Source organism: Pempheris klunzingeri, chromosome 6, assembly GCF_042242105.1.
Source record: "Pempheris klunzingeri isolate RE-2024b chromosome 6, fPemKlu1.hap1, whole genome shotgun sequence".
Lineage (NCBI taxonomy): Eukaryota > Metazoa > Chordata > Actinopteri > Acropomatiformes > Pempheridae > Pempheris > Pempheris klunzingeri.
In genome coordinates this window covers 16,876,566-16,893,332 of record NC_092017.1, presented here as the reverse complement: position 1 = coordinate 16,893,332, position 16,767 = coordinate 16,876,566, and the positions used below count along the sequence as shown (strand labels likewise).

Genomic DNA, 16,767 nt, shown 5'->3' with positions numbered 1-16,767 from the left:
AAACAGAAGTCAGATTTCTAGGATACATACTGTACATTTAGTGTCTAATTTAGTTGTCCAGGTAGGAAAGAAAATAGCTCCTTCATGCAGGTTTTAGCTGCTTAAACTAATTACCAAACAGTGACTCAAATCTTAGATGAGATATTTTAAGCAGTGGTGTGATGACAGTCCAGCTCTGTTTGTTTATTTTTGGTGGGGTCGACCTCATGTGTGAGCGGAAGTCCTGCATCTTGGAGGAGGATTGTTAGGAAAATATAGATCCACTATCAGGGATTTATTAGTGGACGCTGCTTCCCTCCACAAAGGGATGATTCATTTATGACGTCCCACGCCATGAGACGATGAGGTAATTTTATGGATTCTTTCAGGGTGGATGTCAGGCTTGAATGGTGAGAACATGCAGCGGTCCTCTGCCCGGCCACCCCTGTGGAAGCACACACACACACACATATTTAGATACAGGACCACCTCAGGATTCACACGGTCGAGCCTCCTTCAATTCCTAAAATTTAAGCACTAAGTACTGCCATAATTTATAGCTCACACAGAACAAGAACAGGACTCTCTGTATGTGTGTGTGTGTGTGTGTGTGTGTGTTGGGGGTGTGACAAGAAGGGTCACCGACCTTTGTGACTTGGCTAAAATCCCCATGGGCCTAATTCAGCATTGGAATGGACCCCACAGTGCAATGGGAAGATGCCTCCAACATAATGAACACAAAGGCCAATTGTGACGCTTTTCTCTGCAGGGCAGAAAGCAGCGGGCCCCGGGGACAGTAGAGGGTTTTGTTGGCTGAAACAGAGAAGGAAGCCTGTTGCTTCAACAAGCCTCTGATAAGATTCATCAGTGGTGACTCAACACTGGCAGTTTGTCTCCCGGGACGCAAAGTGTTAGATTTACATCCACTGTATTTATCTGCACTTGTTGACTGAAGTGCTGATAAGTGACTCTCATCGGCCAAATCAGTGTCTTTCATGCGTCGTGGTGTCTCCTCAAATATTATACAGTGTCTCTTGAGTGCTGAGAGACTCTCTCGTGTATTGTCCGTATATGTCACCTGTGTACCAAACTTGGCATTTCAGAGACACAAGCTCTTTCTTTTGTCCATTTTTGTCCATCCATTTACATTACATTAAAAATGTATGCAATTTAATGGATGTAGCACGGTGCAAAATAACGATAGAGGTAGCAGGTTTACTGTCCGTGTATTCAATATAATAATTAGGAATACAAGCAGTAAAACATTATTCAAATCTGGTTAAATCCTGTCAAATGGAAGCAACATGTCATGACACAATCCCAGTCATCAAACAATTTATTATATTTTAGAGTTCCCGAAATGTGGATCTCCGGAATTATGAAATAGAAAATAGAATAGAATAGAAAAATATTATTATTATTATTATTTTACAATATACAACAAGATAAGGGGAGCAACTACATTTACGTGTTCATAATAGAATAGAATAGAATAGAATAGAATAAAGTAATTATTAAAAGTTTAACACTCATCTTCATGTTGGAGCCAACTGCTGCCCGGAGTAAGAATATGTTTTTAGAGCCATTAATCAGTACTTTTAATGAAAATCTAAATGTACAGATGCTTAGTAAGTTAACAGACCTACATTAGATGATCTACCTTTAGAACTTATTGGGTGATTTTTCAACAGGCGGTACGTCACCTCCACTTTCTGTAAAATACAGGAACAAATCCACACCGTTCATGCACTTGCATATGGTCTTGTTAGCTTCAGCAGGATCCCATCGGTTGACAGCCATGTGCGTTAATCTGGTTACTAAAATCTCTGCCTCTCCCACAACCTCAACTGACAGCTCGATAACAGAGTGGACAGAGAGACGAGAACAAAGCCAGCATCGCCAACAAGAAGGCAAACAAATGCTAACACCGCTGCTACTGCCAAAAACCGCCCATCCCCACAATTTATTGCCCTTTTCTAAGACTTATTCAGCGTTTTCATCATATACCAACCCGCCACACCCCCTGCCAAAAGACCCAGAATGTGTCTCTGTGATGAGGTGGGGGATTAAAAAAACGAAGCAACAAGATCGGCCCTTTCTTTTTCTTAAGAAAGACTAGAAATGAAGCTTTGTGCACGTCTGCTGCTGTGACATATTTGAAAGGTCTGGCCCGGCTGCTTTTGTGTCACCAACATAAAGGGGACTGAGGGAAAACACAAACTGAACCACTGTGCCGTTGTGGCTCTGGCTATTAGTCAACGTGACGGCCTTTGCAGATGCTAATGGTGTATAGTGTGTCCCGGTTGGCCTCCCTCCTCCCAGAACGTGGCTATCTGATAGCACAAAGGCCTTCAGCTGGAGGTTGACTTTTCCCCCGTTCTTTTCATGGCTGCTACAAAGTCATTAGGCTTTTTTCACTCCTTTCCCCTTGTTTTTAAGAAAACAGGAGGGTATAATAGCTGCACAGAAAACACAAAGTTGACATGAGGCAGTTATCTCCATGTGTAAAGCCTCAGGTGATGGTGGTGAGGATGAGGCCCCCCCCCCACCCCCCCCACATCCATCCCTCCTAACTGTGCTGCCCTTTGAGCAACGTGGAGATGAAGTAACAACCAGGCTCTTGTGAAAGAAGAGAGGATGCCCAGGAGTGGAGGACCTCTGGACTCTGACTTATTAATCAGTCAGGCCCTCAGCTGCCTGCCTGCCTCTCCCTTGCTGCTGCCTCGGGCTGCAACTTGTCTTCAACCTGCTCTGGGTTGAGATAACAGCCTGCAGAGTTAAATACTCTGAGGGTTTGCTCAGACCCGGGGCAGAGGCCTCAACGCATCAGCACACAGTTCACTGCATCCAGCAGCATCCAGCTGCAGGAGAACAGCAGACTATGTGATGGAAACACACATGCGTGCAACACAACTCTCCGAGGATGAGAGTGAAACAATGCAACGCAGGTGATCCACATCAACTTGTCAGCTTTTTGTTTAACAGAAATATCATCATTAACTAACTAACTAACTATCTATTAAATGGACTGACTTAACCGCTCCTCTGGTGTAATCATTGGTTTATGACTAAAAACAAATACCTGCATAATTAATGAAATTCCCATTAGTCTCAGCTGTACTTTGTGTTAAGTGGTAATTAGCAAATGCTAGCATGTTAATAAAAGATGATTAACATGGTAAATTTTATGAGCATGTTAGCACTTAGTTCAATGCACTGTTGAGGTACAGCCTCAGAGTCGCCAACATGACTGTAGACTTAAAGTGTCAATGACAGCTCAGACATTCGAACCAATACGTTTTATCGACTGTTTTTAGAAGAATGAGCTTTACTTCATATTTTAACCTTAAAAGTAAAAGTCCTTAATGTGCTCAAAAAAAGTGTAAAATAGAAAACATTTCTTCGATGACTGTGCAAACTCCATCGGCTGAGGATCATATAGGGACCTACTAAGTGGACCTTGAGATAAGATTGTTTTCTTAATTCCTAAACTTCCTCGTAAAACTGGCTAAAGGTTCAGGTGAATGAACATTGTTCAAGTCAACGAAGCGAATACTGAGCTGGCTGACATTGAACTCGACATCTGGCAACTTCAAATGTGCAAATTTGACTGAATGTAAATGGACAAGCTGACACATGATGAAAAAGGTCATTTTTATTTGTCAATTTTATTTTTTACTTTTTTCATTAAACACAAATTTAATAAATAAAGCACATCTGATGGGGTACACCATGCAAACATTACTTTCTACAACATAAAACATTTTTTTTTTAACCAACTCACCGATTTTCTGTTACACAAGTGGCTCACTCCGCACACACGTGCTGTACATGATAGTAGCTCCATGACTTCCAATTAACTTTACCTGTACAGAATGCACTGCTTATTATATATATATATATATATGGATCCGTATACACATGAATGAATGAATGAACAGGGTTAACGCAGTCTCTCACCCCTCTTTCAGTCAAAAGGACTGGTTTTCAAGCTAGGACAGTGAGTAGATGTCTACATGGGTGATGGAACGACTCAGAGCGCTCCAAATGATGGAGGTGCAATAAAGTGAGATGAGAGGTTGAAGATGAGAATGAGGAAGAAGCACAAGACTGAGAGCTTTGTGAAAATGCCCGGCCCTGGACAGCGACTAATAGAGGAAATCAGTGAGTTGACAAAGCGTTCATTTCCATTTAAAATCACCCACCAGCGTGTATGATATTTTTAATTTTTTCTCATCTTTAAGGTGAATTCCTGTCCATTTACAAGAGGAGAGAACTGTTTTCCTTGGATTTGGATGTGTAATCTCATCCCTGAAGCACAAAATCTTAATGACCATTCAATCACATACAGGAAAGGAAAAGTGGAGAACAAGTGCATCTGTGCCATTTGTATGTACATGCACATGCACATGGACATACCTGCCAAATGAACAAAAGACATCTAACCTGGTGCAGATTGGAAACACATCAAGACAACCCACCTGCCCCTGTGTTACTGGACTGGACACTAAATCGGCAAAGACTAAAGTCCAGGTCCAAAGTAGACACATGTAGATCGACACCTGACAGATAGCGTGATCGTTACTCAAAATCAAATGAAACCTTTATTACCATTATTATGACAAACACTGTAATGTGATGATGTGACCTGGCAATCAAGTAATGCTGTCTGGTCGTAGAGTATCGATGAAATGTTGATGAAAGTGCAAAAATCTCACACATGCGCACACACACACACACACACACACACACAGACAAAGACAAAGCCAGACACAAAAGGAAAGTTAAGTGCGTTTGGCAGCATTGTCAAATAAACCTCATTAGATCAAAAATAATAAGAAATAAATCTGTACATAATATTGTTTCAAACACTTCCAGAGCTGACTTGTATTATTGATGAGCCGTTGTGGTGTTACAAAGAAGAGAGTTGATGAGAGCGAAGCTGAATTTCTTTGAATTCTTACAGATGAGGTGAGAGCACACAGCATTTAAAGAGTAATATGTGGGATCAATGAACAGGATGGTACAGCTGCAGCTAGGAGAGATAATGGAGGTGCTTTGGATCTGAAGTGCAACTAAAAAGAATTCAATGTTAAATAGAGGCGGTGGGGTCATGGCGTATTTTGGGCATAAAGGTATGAAATTCAAGGCTATGTCAGCGCCAAATGTGTTTCTTTGTACAGAGATCAGTGAAGACACACTACATATACACCATCAGCTGAAGAAAAAAAAAAAAAAAAAGAGATAAACATGTACGCAATCCTCATTTATTGAAAAATGAGTGGTCAGATGTCGAACAACGCTGTGCAAGCTTCTCATTTCCTCCTAATCTGACTGTGTTTGGGCTCCTGAGTAGAAGTCCACCTGTTGTCAGAGGAAATTTGAGGAGAAGCTGGAAAACTGTGCCTCCATCTCATCGAACTGTTCCGGTCAATCTTTCCATCAGGGCCAAAGTGGGGACGAGAAGCCAAGTGCTGGGTTTTAAAATCAGGTGAGTGGTGGGGCAGGGCCAGGGGGGGATGACGGTCATTTACAGATTTAGTTGTCTTTGTTCAGTGCATTTCTCTGTGATCTATGAATGTACTTCAAATAGTTCTGTAAAGAAAAAGGGAGAAGGAACAACAGATCAGATATAGTACAGTATAGTACAGTACAGAGTACAGCACATATACAGGAAATTCATAGTCCAATGTTTCTGTTGGAATTCTTTGATTTCTGCTGCATTACCGGTGATCATTTCGATATATATAATACCTGGTTCTTATTTTTCCTTGTGAAGAGCTTCTATGAAGGCTTCAAGTTTCTCCTGGATCTCACGAACTTTCTCTGCAGAAAAGCACACAAAGTGGGTTGGTTAGTCAAACCCCTGAAAAACACACGGACACAAAACAAATTAAAAAAACATTTTCTAGAACTGAAACAAGGTCAGTTAATTAATTAATTAATTAGTAGTCCAAAAGAAAAACAATTCTGATAAACGATTAAATGTCATTTTTCAGAAAGGGTGCCAAGAATTGTCAAGTGCTAGCTTTCTAAATATGAAGATTTGCTGCTTTCTGGAATAGTAAACTTTCCTTAACTGAAAAAAAAAAAAGCCAAACAATCTCTGCTTCTAGCTTCTGAAGATTTCAGCTTGGCCTCTGAGAAACTCAACCGGGCGTTTATTATTATTAACTGATGTTAAATACACTAAACGATTGATTTACTGAGAAAATTATTATTAGATAAATCAACTGTGAAAATAGTCATTGGTTGAAACCCTCATGAGACGACCGTCTTTGGTCATCAAATGACTGATCAGTCATTAGGACAATAACACTGATTGTTTATTGATAATGGAACTAAAAAAAACTAATTTGCAGCCTCAAACATTTCCAATAATTGTTAAGGTGTGAACCAGTTTTCTTCAAGTAGTAAGAATCGGAGTGATCAGCTGTGGGAGAGTTATTTTTTGCTGAGTTTCTGAATAAGCAAGAACAACAGACGCACCATCAGGATGGGCAGCAGGTTATAAATCTGCTCCTTAAACAGAGAAAACAATTAAACGATATTCCCATCCCTATTGTATATTTGTGCAGGTGGAAATTCCCTCACATTTTTCACCAAAACACCAGATGGTCCCCTCTGACAGCGACAGCCAAACCTCAAGGCAGACCTCCCTCACACATCTGATGATGAAGGCTTGTGTACCCTTTCCCAGTTAGCACGGACCACATCAAAGCTCTCACCCTCCCCTTGTCATGGTATGTACCTCACGGGCACGTTGCTAATGGACAGAAGGAGATACCATAACAACAACATTTCACATGAAAGGAGGGAATCTACTGGAAGAACAGTCAGTCACTTCTTTTCCTGATTACACTCCTATTGTCCAGAGACTGCATTGGGTGAGAAATCCTTCCACCCAACATGTACTGTCACACGAGATGAGCGAGCCATCTAAAGCAGTCTTAATCGCTGATTAAACAGTGGCTGAAGAAGGTCTGTGGGCCAACACAGAGAAAAGGAAGCTGTGGCTCGCAGTGCCAGCTGCACCTCCAGGCCTGGCTTGCTCTCCAGCTTCCCTGTCACCCTCGCTAATCTGTCTGGATCTCTCCCAAGCACAAACTCAAACACCGGCTCTGAAGAATAAACTAGCCCTGCTCTATCTTGATCAATCAGCCACACGAGATCCATAGGCGACCTATTGTCGATTGTTTTCCTACGACGAGGCCCAACGAAAGCACAGCATTAAAGAGACTCGTTTTCGGGGAGATAAATCATTGTGGTTTGGACGTCAGAGCAACAGTGTCCTAAGTGTCCATTTCAGGTCAGCACAAAGGTGATAACTGTGTGCGTGCTTTGGAGTGAAACTAAATATCGTACTCAGGGGCTTGTGTGTAGCCCCCTTTTGATGGGAGCACGGCTGCAGAGGTATCTTTTTCCTGACGGATGAAAAGCACACGGTCGTGAGTGATGCAGGCACACCCCCACACACGTCCTGAAACATTAGCAGCTAGCAGCACTAGAGCTGAGAAGTGCTGGATAACACAAGAGCTGAAACGTGCACGTGCACGCACACACACAGACACAGACACACACACACACAGACACACACACACACACACAGACACACACACAGACACACACACAGACACACAGACACACAGACACACACACACACACACACACACACACACACACACACACGGCAGAACTGAGAAAAGTCAACTGGAAGCCAGAAAAGCCTGGCCCTAAAAAACACAGACTCAACCACCCAGATGTCTTGAAAATCAACTAGAGCTGTACAGTCATGCCACCTCCACCTCTTTTCACCTTCCTACACACTCACCGCTGGCAAGTGGCGGCAAAAAAAAAAAAAACCCAGCCTTTGATGCTCTGTTAACACACTCAGGCGAAATGGCAGGGCGCTCGGTGGAGATTACAGCACCTAATGGAGGTATTAAGGGGGCCTGTTGAGGGGCATGCTGACAAGTCACTGCAGCAGGTGTGGGGTTGAATGAAACATAACCCTGTGGTACGCCATTCCTACACGCAGCTCAACCGCAGGGCACAGCTCAAAGGCAACTGACAGGGTTCAGCCGTGTGGGCTGTGTGCCCTGACCACAGGACAACATAACTCAATCCAAGCCAATCAGAGCAGGATTACCAACATCTGTCCAACCCAAAGAAAAAGAGCTGTGAAGTATGGGGGGTAGAGTTTTGGTTGGTGTGAGGAAAGGAAGGTACAGACTGTCAGATCATCAAAACATGGGAAATCCCCTGGCTCAGGCTTCAAAGCATCTAACTGGATTTAGATGTGGCTGATGATAAGGTGCTCTATACTGCTTCAGCGTTTCAGAAGCAGACCGCTTAACACAGGTCAAACATTAAGCATCCTGCCAACTGTCAGGCAGAGACACCAAGCTCAGCTAAATCACAGGGGGCAGTGGTGGGCTAGCGGTTAGATTACAGGGCTTGTGATAAGACAAAGGTTTGATTCCCCAGATTGACTTGAAAATCTTATGGTAGGAGGCTGAAAATCACTCTCCTTTTCTTCAACACTTGCTGCTGAGGGAACTGAAACTCATCAGTGATCCAGTGCTTCAGTGGAGCACAGCACAGAACTGTGGCTGCACTAGGAAGTAAAGTCAAGTAAAACGTTCTCTACAGCCCAGAATCACAAGTCACACATTTGCCTCAGAAGGCTGACTTCAGCACTGCATGGTACAATGCAGGCTCCTTACTTATTTGAATGAGGCCAGCCCATTTTTTTTTTGCCAGACTGGCAAGAAAACACAGGGTTGTTCAGAAATAACTGCAATGCAAAGCACCATCATCGGGCAAGACAATGCACAGCCAATGAAATATGAACTCACACACATTACTGGTGCATTACTTTGTAACGCGAATGCTGGATTTCCACTGTTCACCTCGCAGCTGTCACATAAAATTATTGCTGTTGTGAAAAAAAAAAAAAAAACACGCTGATCAGTGTTTAAGTGTCTTATAAGCCGTCAGACTTATGGATCTGCCACGCAGACTGGACAGGACCAAAATCAACCTAATTCAAAATTAGAAAAAAAAAAATGTTTTTAAAAGGGAGATCCCTCAGGAAAACAGAACAGTGATATGAAAACCTTTAGGAGAAACAGAAGAAAGTATTACAGTATGTGTAATCAGCTTCACAATGTGAGTCCAGTGGGATGTCCAGCAACTTTCAGGTTTAACCAGGCAGGACCTGGACCTCAAACCATCTGTGTCCTGTATCACAACGTTAAGCCACCAATCCTGATATACATTTTAGCTCGAGTTTCACCTGTGCAATTAGAGTTCCAGCATGGCTTTTTGGAGGGGGGGGAATGCATAGATCAGAATAAAAAAAAAAAAAACATCAGCTATTCCCTTACAACGGGATGATTAATGACTTTAAAATGAGCCCTCAGCAGCTTTTAGGAGCCCAGGAGGCCACTGGTGAGTGTGAATGGAGCCTTTCAGATAAGCCAATATTCTGTGGATAAAAACTGTGAGAAACAGATATTTATTTCCCCCACCACCATCTGTTTGCCACCAGAAGACAGCAGCAAGAGGAAGAAAGGGCCACAACAAGGCTTTCTTTTCTCTGTACTGTGGAAATGCAACAACAGTGAAAGCAGTGGACAGAGTCACCATTGCCTGTTCCTCACAGAGCAGCAGTGGGAGTAGCGATCTAAAACTCCATTTAGGCCCCTGTTTACCTAAGAGATGAGCCCCAAAACACAGTCATTCAACCGCTCACCCCTTTATCTGGTCATGAATATTCCCATAATCCTCTGGCCTCTATCCCAGAGGCCCCTTCTTTAAGATGCTGGGTGTTGTGCGGGTTTGGCGAGGGTGGAGGGACTTTCGCCCAATGAGAGAGAGAGAGAGAGAGAGACAGAGAGAGGGGAGCCTTTTCCCCCAATCCCCTCTTTCAAGGCCTTCTCTCGGCTGATCTCCACATGAAATGATATCTCATTCACTCTCACTCTGTAGAAGTCCCCTAAGCCCGCTACGGCCGAAGCGCTGGCAGAAGGAGTGCTGAGCCACAAAGCCTTTAATTGACCTGTAATTAGACTGTGAAACTGCCTGGCCCTGCTGGACAAGTAGCCAACACAGAGGAGAGGGAGAACAGAGGAGAGAAAAAGATGAGAGGGAGAGGACGGAGAGGACAGGGAGGCCTGCAACTTACTGTGAGATAGAAAAGAAACTAATCCTCTTACTATGGGAGATGACCACTCTGCTGTAAAGAAAAAAAAAAAGGATGGCTGTTATGGAAAAGTGGCAACAGACAGATTTCAGCAGATGAAGTTTAGTGCCAAGGTTGAGGCTACTTTAGCATGCTGCTCTCAAAATTTTCTACTGACAACAGTTCACAGCATGGTCACTAGAGAGAGCAGGGCGGATGATTTGGTTCCTGTCCTAACCTGTCATCATTCACGAGGAAACTTTTTATGTCTCTTGACTGCCAGGGTCACAGTGTAGGTGGAGACACTGAACGTTTAAACGCTCCGTTGTTTCCTTCTTTGAAAGCCGATCTCTTAATGTAACAAACAGAAAAGCCTTTTTCCTCAGCGTGCTGCTTGATTTGTCACTAAATCTGGATTGTCGTGCTATAAAAAACTGGGCCATGGGAGACGTGGACACAGGGAGAGCGGGGATGTCGACGGCCCAAACGCCATGTCAGTGACAGAGCAATGAATCAGCCCTCGCACTCATGACACTTATCTAGAAAACAGATGCCTGGGAAAGAGCAGTCCAACCAGGGGAAAGACATACGTAAGTCTGAACAGGTCAGGGCTTAGGGTCAGCCAGAGGGTAGACTAAACAAAAACAGCAAAATGTAGGGAAAACTTCTTTGAAAGAGGCAGGTAACGACTGTCGTTGGGCTGAATGGTTCAGGTTTTATTGACAAGCGTCAAGGGTCAGGCATTTTAGTGCACAGGGGTTATAAAGCTGAGGATACTGGTGACAAAATTTGGAAGATGTTGATTAAGCTCTGATTGGTTGAATCCGAGGGAAGAGATACAACTGTAATTGTAAATTACACTGGGAACATCGACTTTTTAGGTGGAACACATCATTCTTAGTGTGAACACTAACCACTTCCCACACCGATTCTTTAAAATTAACAGGTCTGCGACATTATGTTGACTTATGACTTGTGTTGTAAATCACAGAAAGTAGGGGGCCTGAAGTTTTCCAAGACTCACCTTCTGCAGTCAAACGGAGCCCTGTACGGAGGCTAAGTGGCAATCAATCTTGAGTAGCCACATGGGCCTGGAGATGTGAGGCTGACAAGTCTGCTATAAACTGAGATCCTGTCATAGTCCCCCCCCCCCCCCCCCCCTGCTAAATCAGCCACAGGTGTGTGGACCAAGTTAACTAATGTTGAACTCCGGAGCGTGAACGCAACACAAACACACTTGAGTTCGAAAACGCATGCATGCATGCATGCAGCCCTGTGGATACCTGGGCTTAAATGACAAGAATTTGTTTTTAATCACCTTCTCTCAATCCCTTCTTGACATGGCACTGACCCCAAACCAGCCGATCAAACAAGACGAAAGAGAGAGATAAGACAGGCCAGATCTCATCTCCCCCCCGCTGCCCTCAGGTAAATACATGTTTCCAGCTGCCCTGGAACACACACCGTCACATCCATATAACACTGAAGAGACAGAAAACACCTGGAATTCCTCTGAATTCCTCCAGCAAAGGCCTGTTCAGGCCCATAGGCTGGAGTCACTGGGCAGCAAGTATTTTACTTAAAAAGGTGGACTTAGCAGTGCTGGTGCCTCAGAAAGGGAAAGTGTAAAAAATGGCAGCATTAACTAAATTCATACTCATAAAGACGGACACATACGCTACATTAACCCACATCAACATGCTTCTGGACACCTGATGATTTGTTTTCTGCTTGTTCAGTGTGATTTGATGATTTTTGTTGTGTGTGTGTGTTTTCCCTTTCTTAAAATGAGTGTAATTGTTAATAAGGTTTGTGCTATCTGAGGAATATATTCTTATCCACAGAATTGTCTCCTCTTTTCTCAGAATTATTGTCTCTTAACTAGACAATAAATCGGGAACAGGGTTACACTAACCTCCTAGGGCAGTATGAGCACGAAATGAGAAAATTCCAACCTTAAGTTTGCATTTCTTTTCACCTATCACAGAATGGGAGTTCATGGTTTTCCTATTACCTCATCCAGCATCTGATGTCAGGTCTTTGTGTGTGTGCATGTGTGTGAGTGACAGGGGGATCAGTGGGAATGGGTCCCTGGTGGCCACACTGTGCTGGAAACATGCGAACAGAAGCCTCGCTGAAGTTCCCCTCCCATCACACACCTCCTTCTCTTTCCTATTTTCCCACACTTGCTCTCTCGCTCCCCAAGGAGAGTGAAAGATGGCTTCACCTTCTCCTTCATAGTTTTATTTCTTTATCACCACTTCCATTATCACCTCTTCATCAGTTGTCATGCAAAACACACAGATCATTTTCCTGGTTTCCTTAGTCCACTGGATTTATTTCCTGAGTTTGTATCTAGGGAGGATATTCAGAAGCAGCCACATCACCTGCAGATGGTTTATCAGCCAACTAAAACTGACTATGGCGACATTGCAAACAGCTCGTAACAAGCTATATAGTCCGTGTCAAACCCACAGATTTAGTACTGTATTGTGTTTGTTCAAATTAAGCTAATATACAGAAATACTTTAGTGCTTTATCTCAGCCTTCTTCAAAAACTGATCACCAACTGTTACCAAGAGCTTGTCAATCAGTGGCTGGATAACTGTGGATAATGTTTCTGTGCAAAATGTCTTAGAAGATCATTCCTGATTCTTGACACAAGAGGGAGGATTGAAGCAAGAAAGACAGACGGGGAAGGGAATAAGGGGGACGAGATGGATGATTGGAAAATGGAAAGAGACGCGGGTCATGACTTTGGTAAATGGGCACAGGTGGCTGGTTGAAGCCTTGATGGAGTGAGGTGAAGAAGAGGAAGACGCGCAGAGGTGAAAAGAGACTGTGTTTTACAGCACTTTAAACGTGTATAACAGACAGCAGAGTATGACAGACGGAAGACGGTGAGAAACAGGGGAGCAATGATCGTGGGAGGAGGAAGCAAATGCGGAGAAGTGAGCGGTGGAGAGGAACAGCGGAAAAGAGAGAGATGCCACATGCTTAAAATCAGTCATGCTTCTTATGAGGAGAGAGGGATGGAAGTAAAGATGAGAAATTGTCAGAAACGGTAGAGAAGGGGGCTAGTAGGACTGTGTGAGAGAGAAACAAGCAGACAACAGGGCTAATTGGAGAAGTTTAACGTAGGACCATTTCATAAACTATATTAAAGAAAACATGTTTGGTGTGATGTGTGTACTGTATATGGGCAGGAGAAAATCAGTTATAGCGGAAAGGAAGCCTGCTGCAGTAAAGCAGACATGTTGACAAAAATGTCTTTCATACTGTTTTAACTTTGTTCTTCACTAATTTACAGTTGGGCAAAGTACAAAGAAAGCTGTCACAAGTTGTAGAAATGATACTCAAAACATGTACAGACATATTAAACTGCCCTGCAACAGAAAAGAAGTAAGTCCGTTTACTTCGGAAGCCACTTTCACACAATATTAACAGAACAGGATTAGATAAAATTCAGGAATGGCAGCTTCATCTCTGCCAGTGTTATGACAACTGTGGATCTACTGTTTGTGTATTTGATGCTCCCGGGGAGAAAATGGATCGTTTGGCAGCAACTCTGCAGCCTGAGGTTTCCTCCACTGTGGGAAAAAATAAGCTTATATTGTATCACTACTGAGCCTCTTGAGTTTACAGAGCGAGACTGCTGACTAACTAGGGTCTATTTAACTCGGGGACAAGAAAAGCAGAAAGAGTGGGAATGAGTGTTACAGAAAGAGCAAGAAAGATAGGAAAAAGGGAGGGAATGAGAGATATAGAAGCAAAGCAGTGTTTTGGAGGGAGCAATGTGGAGAGTTAAACACAACAGACAGAAGTGTAGATGGAGAAACAAAACAACTGGGGAAGTAATTCAGATTCATAGAGGTCATATTGAAGTAAAAGTGCATAAGGGCAATAGTCCCCAATGCGCTAAAGAGCAGACAGTCTGCCCACCATCTCACCGCACACAACCACCCCCACGCTCCAAAACGCAGACCAGTTGACCCCGGCCATGTCTGCAATGATGTGGATATGTTTGAATCTCCATCTTTTTTTTTTCCCTGTTTTGACTTTCCATCCATAATAAGGTGGCACAGAGGTCGTGACATTTAGTAGCAACGTTAAGAAGCCAACTTTCTGCACTCACTCATCTTACACGTCAATACAGACAAACAGCTGTGGGAAACATACTAGTATAAAAAAATAAAACATTCTAGATCTGTGGTCTCAATACAGCAGGCCAGAAACTAGTGTTCCTGGCCTCGCTGAAGCATTTGTAAACTGATCATTGTAATCATTTTTTTTCTCGTCCTTATAGGACGAGTATGATAATTCACAATGTAGTTCCTTTGTCAGTTGAAAGAAGTAGTTTTCTTTTATTTTACCTTTAGTGTGAGTGTCTACAAAACCCTGTGTGACACAATCACAGCGTTAATCAATTTAAAAGCAAAACAAGTGGGTGCAATAAGTGGGTGCGTTGGTTGCATTTCTTGCTAGGAGTGTCTAGACAGTTTATAGTTAGGAAAGTTGTATCTTACATCAAAATAATCTAGTTTCCAGAAGCACAACCATTAAAACAACAGAAGCATTAATACCTAGGAAAACAACTTGGCCTTACAAAGCTGCACAGAAAACATGAACCAGCTGTAAGGTTTGTGTTTGAGCAACAACGGAGTGCTGATACCCTAATGCTTCTCTCCCCCCTGATAGCAGGCACATGTGCGCACAGCACTTTAGGGTGATACGTCATCCCTTACAGAGGAGCGCTTCTCACAGAGCCCTCACTAATCACTCTGGAGGAAGCTGCTCAGGAGGAGGAGGAGGGGGAGGAGATGAAAGAAAGCAAAGTGAGCGTGAGGCTGAGAGGGCATTCCGGTGAGCAAGCCCAGACAACCAGAGCTTTATTGTATTCTGCTTCCACACAAGAGAAAGGAAAAGGAGAAAGTGACTGCATGCGCAAACATGCAAACACTTCACACTTTACCACTGTTCTTAAGAGCACCTTCTGTTGACACCTTTAACCCTCTGATGGCATCAACACATGTGCTGAAATCCATAATTTTCTGCACATTATTGCATTTGTCAGTGGCAACAAGCCTACAGGTCTACCAAGATGCTGAACTTACTGTAAAAGGTTGTGTTGTGGCCAGGTGCTCATTAGTATCAGCCCTTTTAAAAGGGCTTCAAGTGTAATGGTGCTAATGTGTACAACTCAGGGAAAATTTAATTCACTTGTTTATCCAGCATTCATCTTCAACCCTAAGTCTTAACACAATGACTGTCAAACACATCTTTGAGTGGACGATACTATATTCATTCAGTTTCTGATTCTGTTCAATTAGCCAATGAGAAATTAGAATTAGAATGTTAACCTTAACATGGATATTGAAATATCTCCGTTTTAAAGATATAGATCACAGCAGTGATAGGAATCTCTGTTGTGACCAGATTTATTATTGTGAGGACCCAAGACAATAAACACTTGAAGTATAAGGCTTTGAATGGTCTTTCTCAAGAATATACTGGTGAACGACTAAGGCCATATAAATCTGCTAGGCCCATCAGGTCCTCAGCCAGATGTACCTCGTTCCAGACCGAAGTGTGTTTGCTGTTCTGTGTCTCAGGCTTTGGATCCGTCTCTCCCTGAGTGTCACATCAGCTAACTCTTTAAAATCACAGCTGAAGACTTGAACAGCTGAAGGTGCTTTCATGCTTGAGTTATCTTGTACAGTTTGGATTTGTAATTCCTTTAACTGTTGTTTTTTGCGTTGTTTTAATATCATTAAGTGTCATTGCTCTTTTAGCCATTTATGCTTTTGTAAAGCACATTGTACTTCTAGTGCAAGAGTTGATGGAACCATCTGAAAAACCCAAAATAGAGCAGAGGTTTATTTGATCCACTTCAACACTTCAAACAGGCCTTTGAAGAGCTTGCGCTGCAGTGTACATTGTCACATAGCAAAAAATAAATTCACTTGGATTGTCTAAAGGAATATGGTCTCCTGCGAGCAGAATGACAACAAAACATACACACACATTTACATGGGTAGAAGCACACAACCACAACAATGCACAGCCTCCCCATTGTGGGCTCCCATGTAACTTCATTCCCATGACTAAGATTGACTAAGATTTTAAACTTAATAACTGACCTCAACTTCACACTGAGGAGAGCTGATGACATAATGTGTCAATAAGAGCTAATGTGTGTTTGTGTGAAAACTGGGAGCACACTCATATGGGGCCAAAGTGTCTTGTGGGCACATTTTGCCAGGCAACATTTTCTTAAACTATGTTGTTGTTATTGATAAAACTAAAAGTGTCAAAGCATTTGTTTGGTGATGGTTAAGGGTCAGGGATAGGTTAATATTGTGTCAATGGGAAGTCCCCACTATGGTAGACACACGTGGTCTGTGTGCGTGTGTGTGTGTGTGTGTGTGTGTGTGTGAGATGCTCGTGCCAGCTCACTGTACACAAGCTCTTAATCAATCAGACAAGGCAGAAAGAAAGCCAACAAGAGGGGAGTGACAGCTGGGAACCGCTTCTTCCCCTTCATGGATGGACAATTCATGTGTCAGAGGAAGAGGTGGTGCAGAGCAACAGAAAAGACCTAT

General features: G+C 42.9%; 1 protein-coding gene across 1 annotated transcript in view; it reads right to left on the bottom strand.

Moving 5' to 3' along the window:
* Positions 1-3,628: 3,628 nt before the first annotated feature.
* opa1 (OPA1 mitochondrial dynamin like GTPase) overlaps positions 3,629-16,767 on the bottom strand; it is a 39,262-nt gene continuing 26,123 nt past the window's right edge. The window contains exons 30-31 of the mRNA XM_070832007.1: positions 5,734-5,805; positions 3,629-5,574 (exon numbers count right to left, since the gene is read on the bottom strand). Coding sequence (XP_070688108.1) covers positions 5,741-5,805 — 65 coding nt within the window. The 3' untranslated portion in view covers positions 3,629-5,574; positions 5,734-5,740. The remainder of the gene's footprint in view (positions 5,575-5,733; positions 5,806-16,767) is intronic.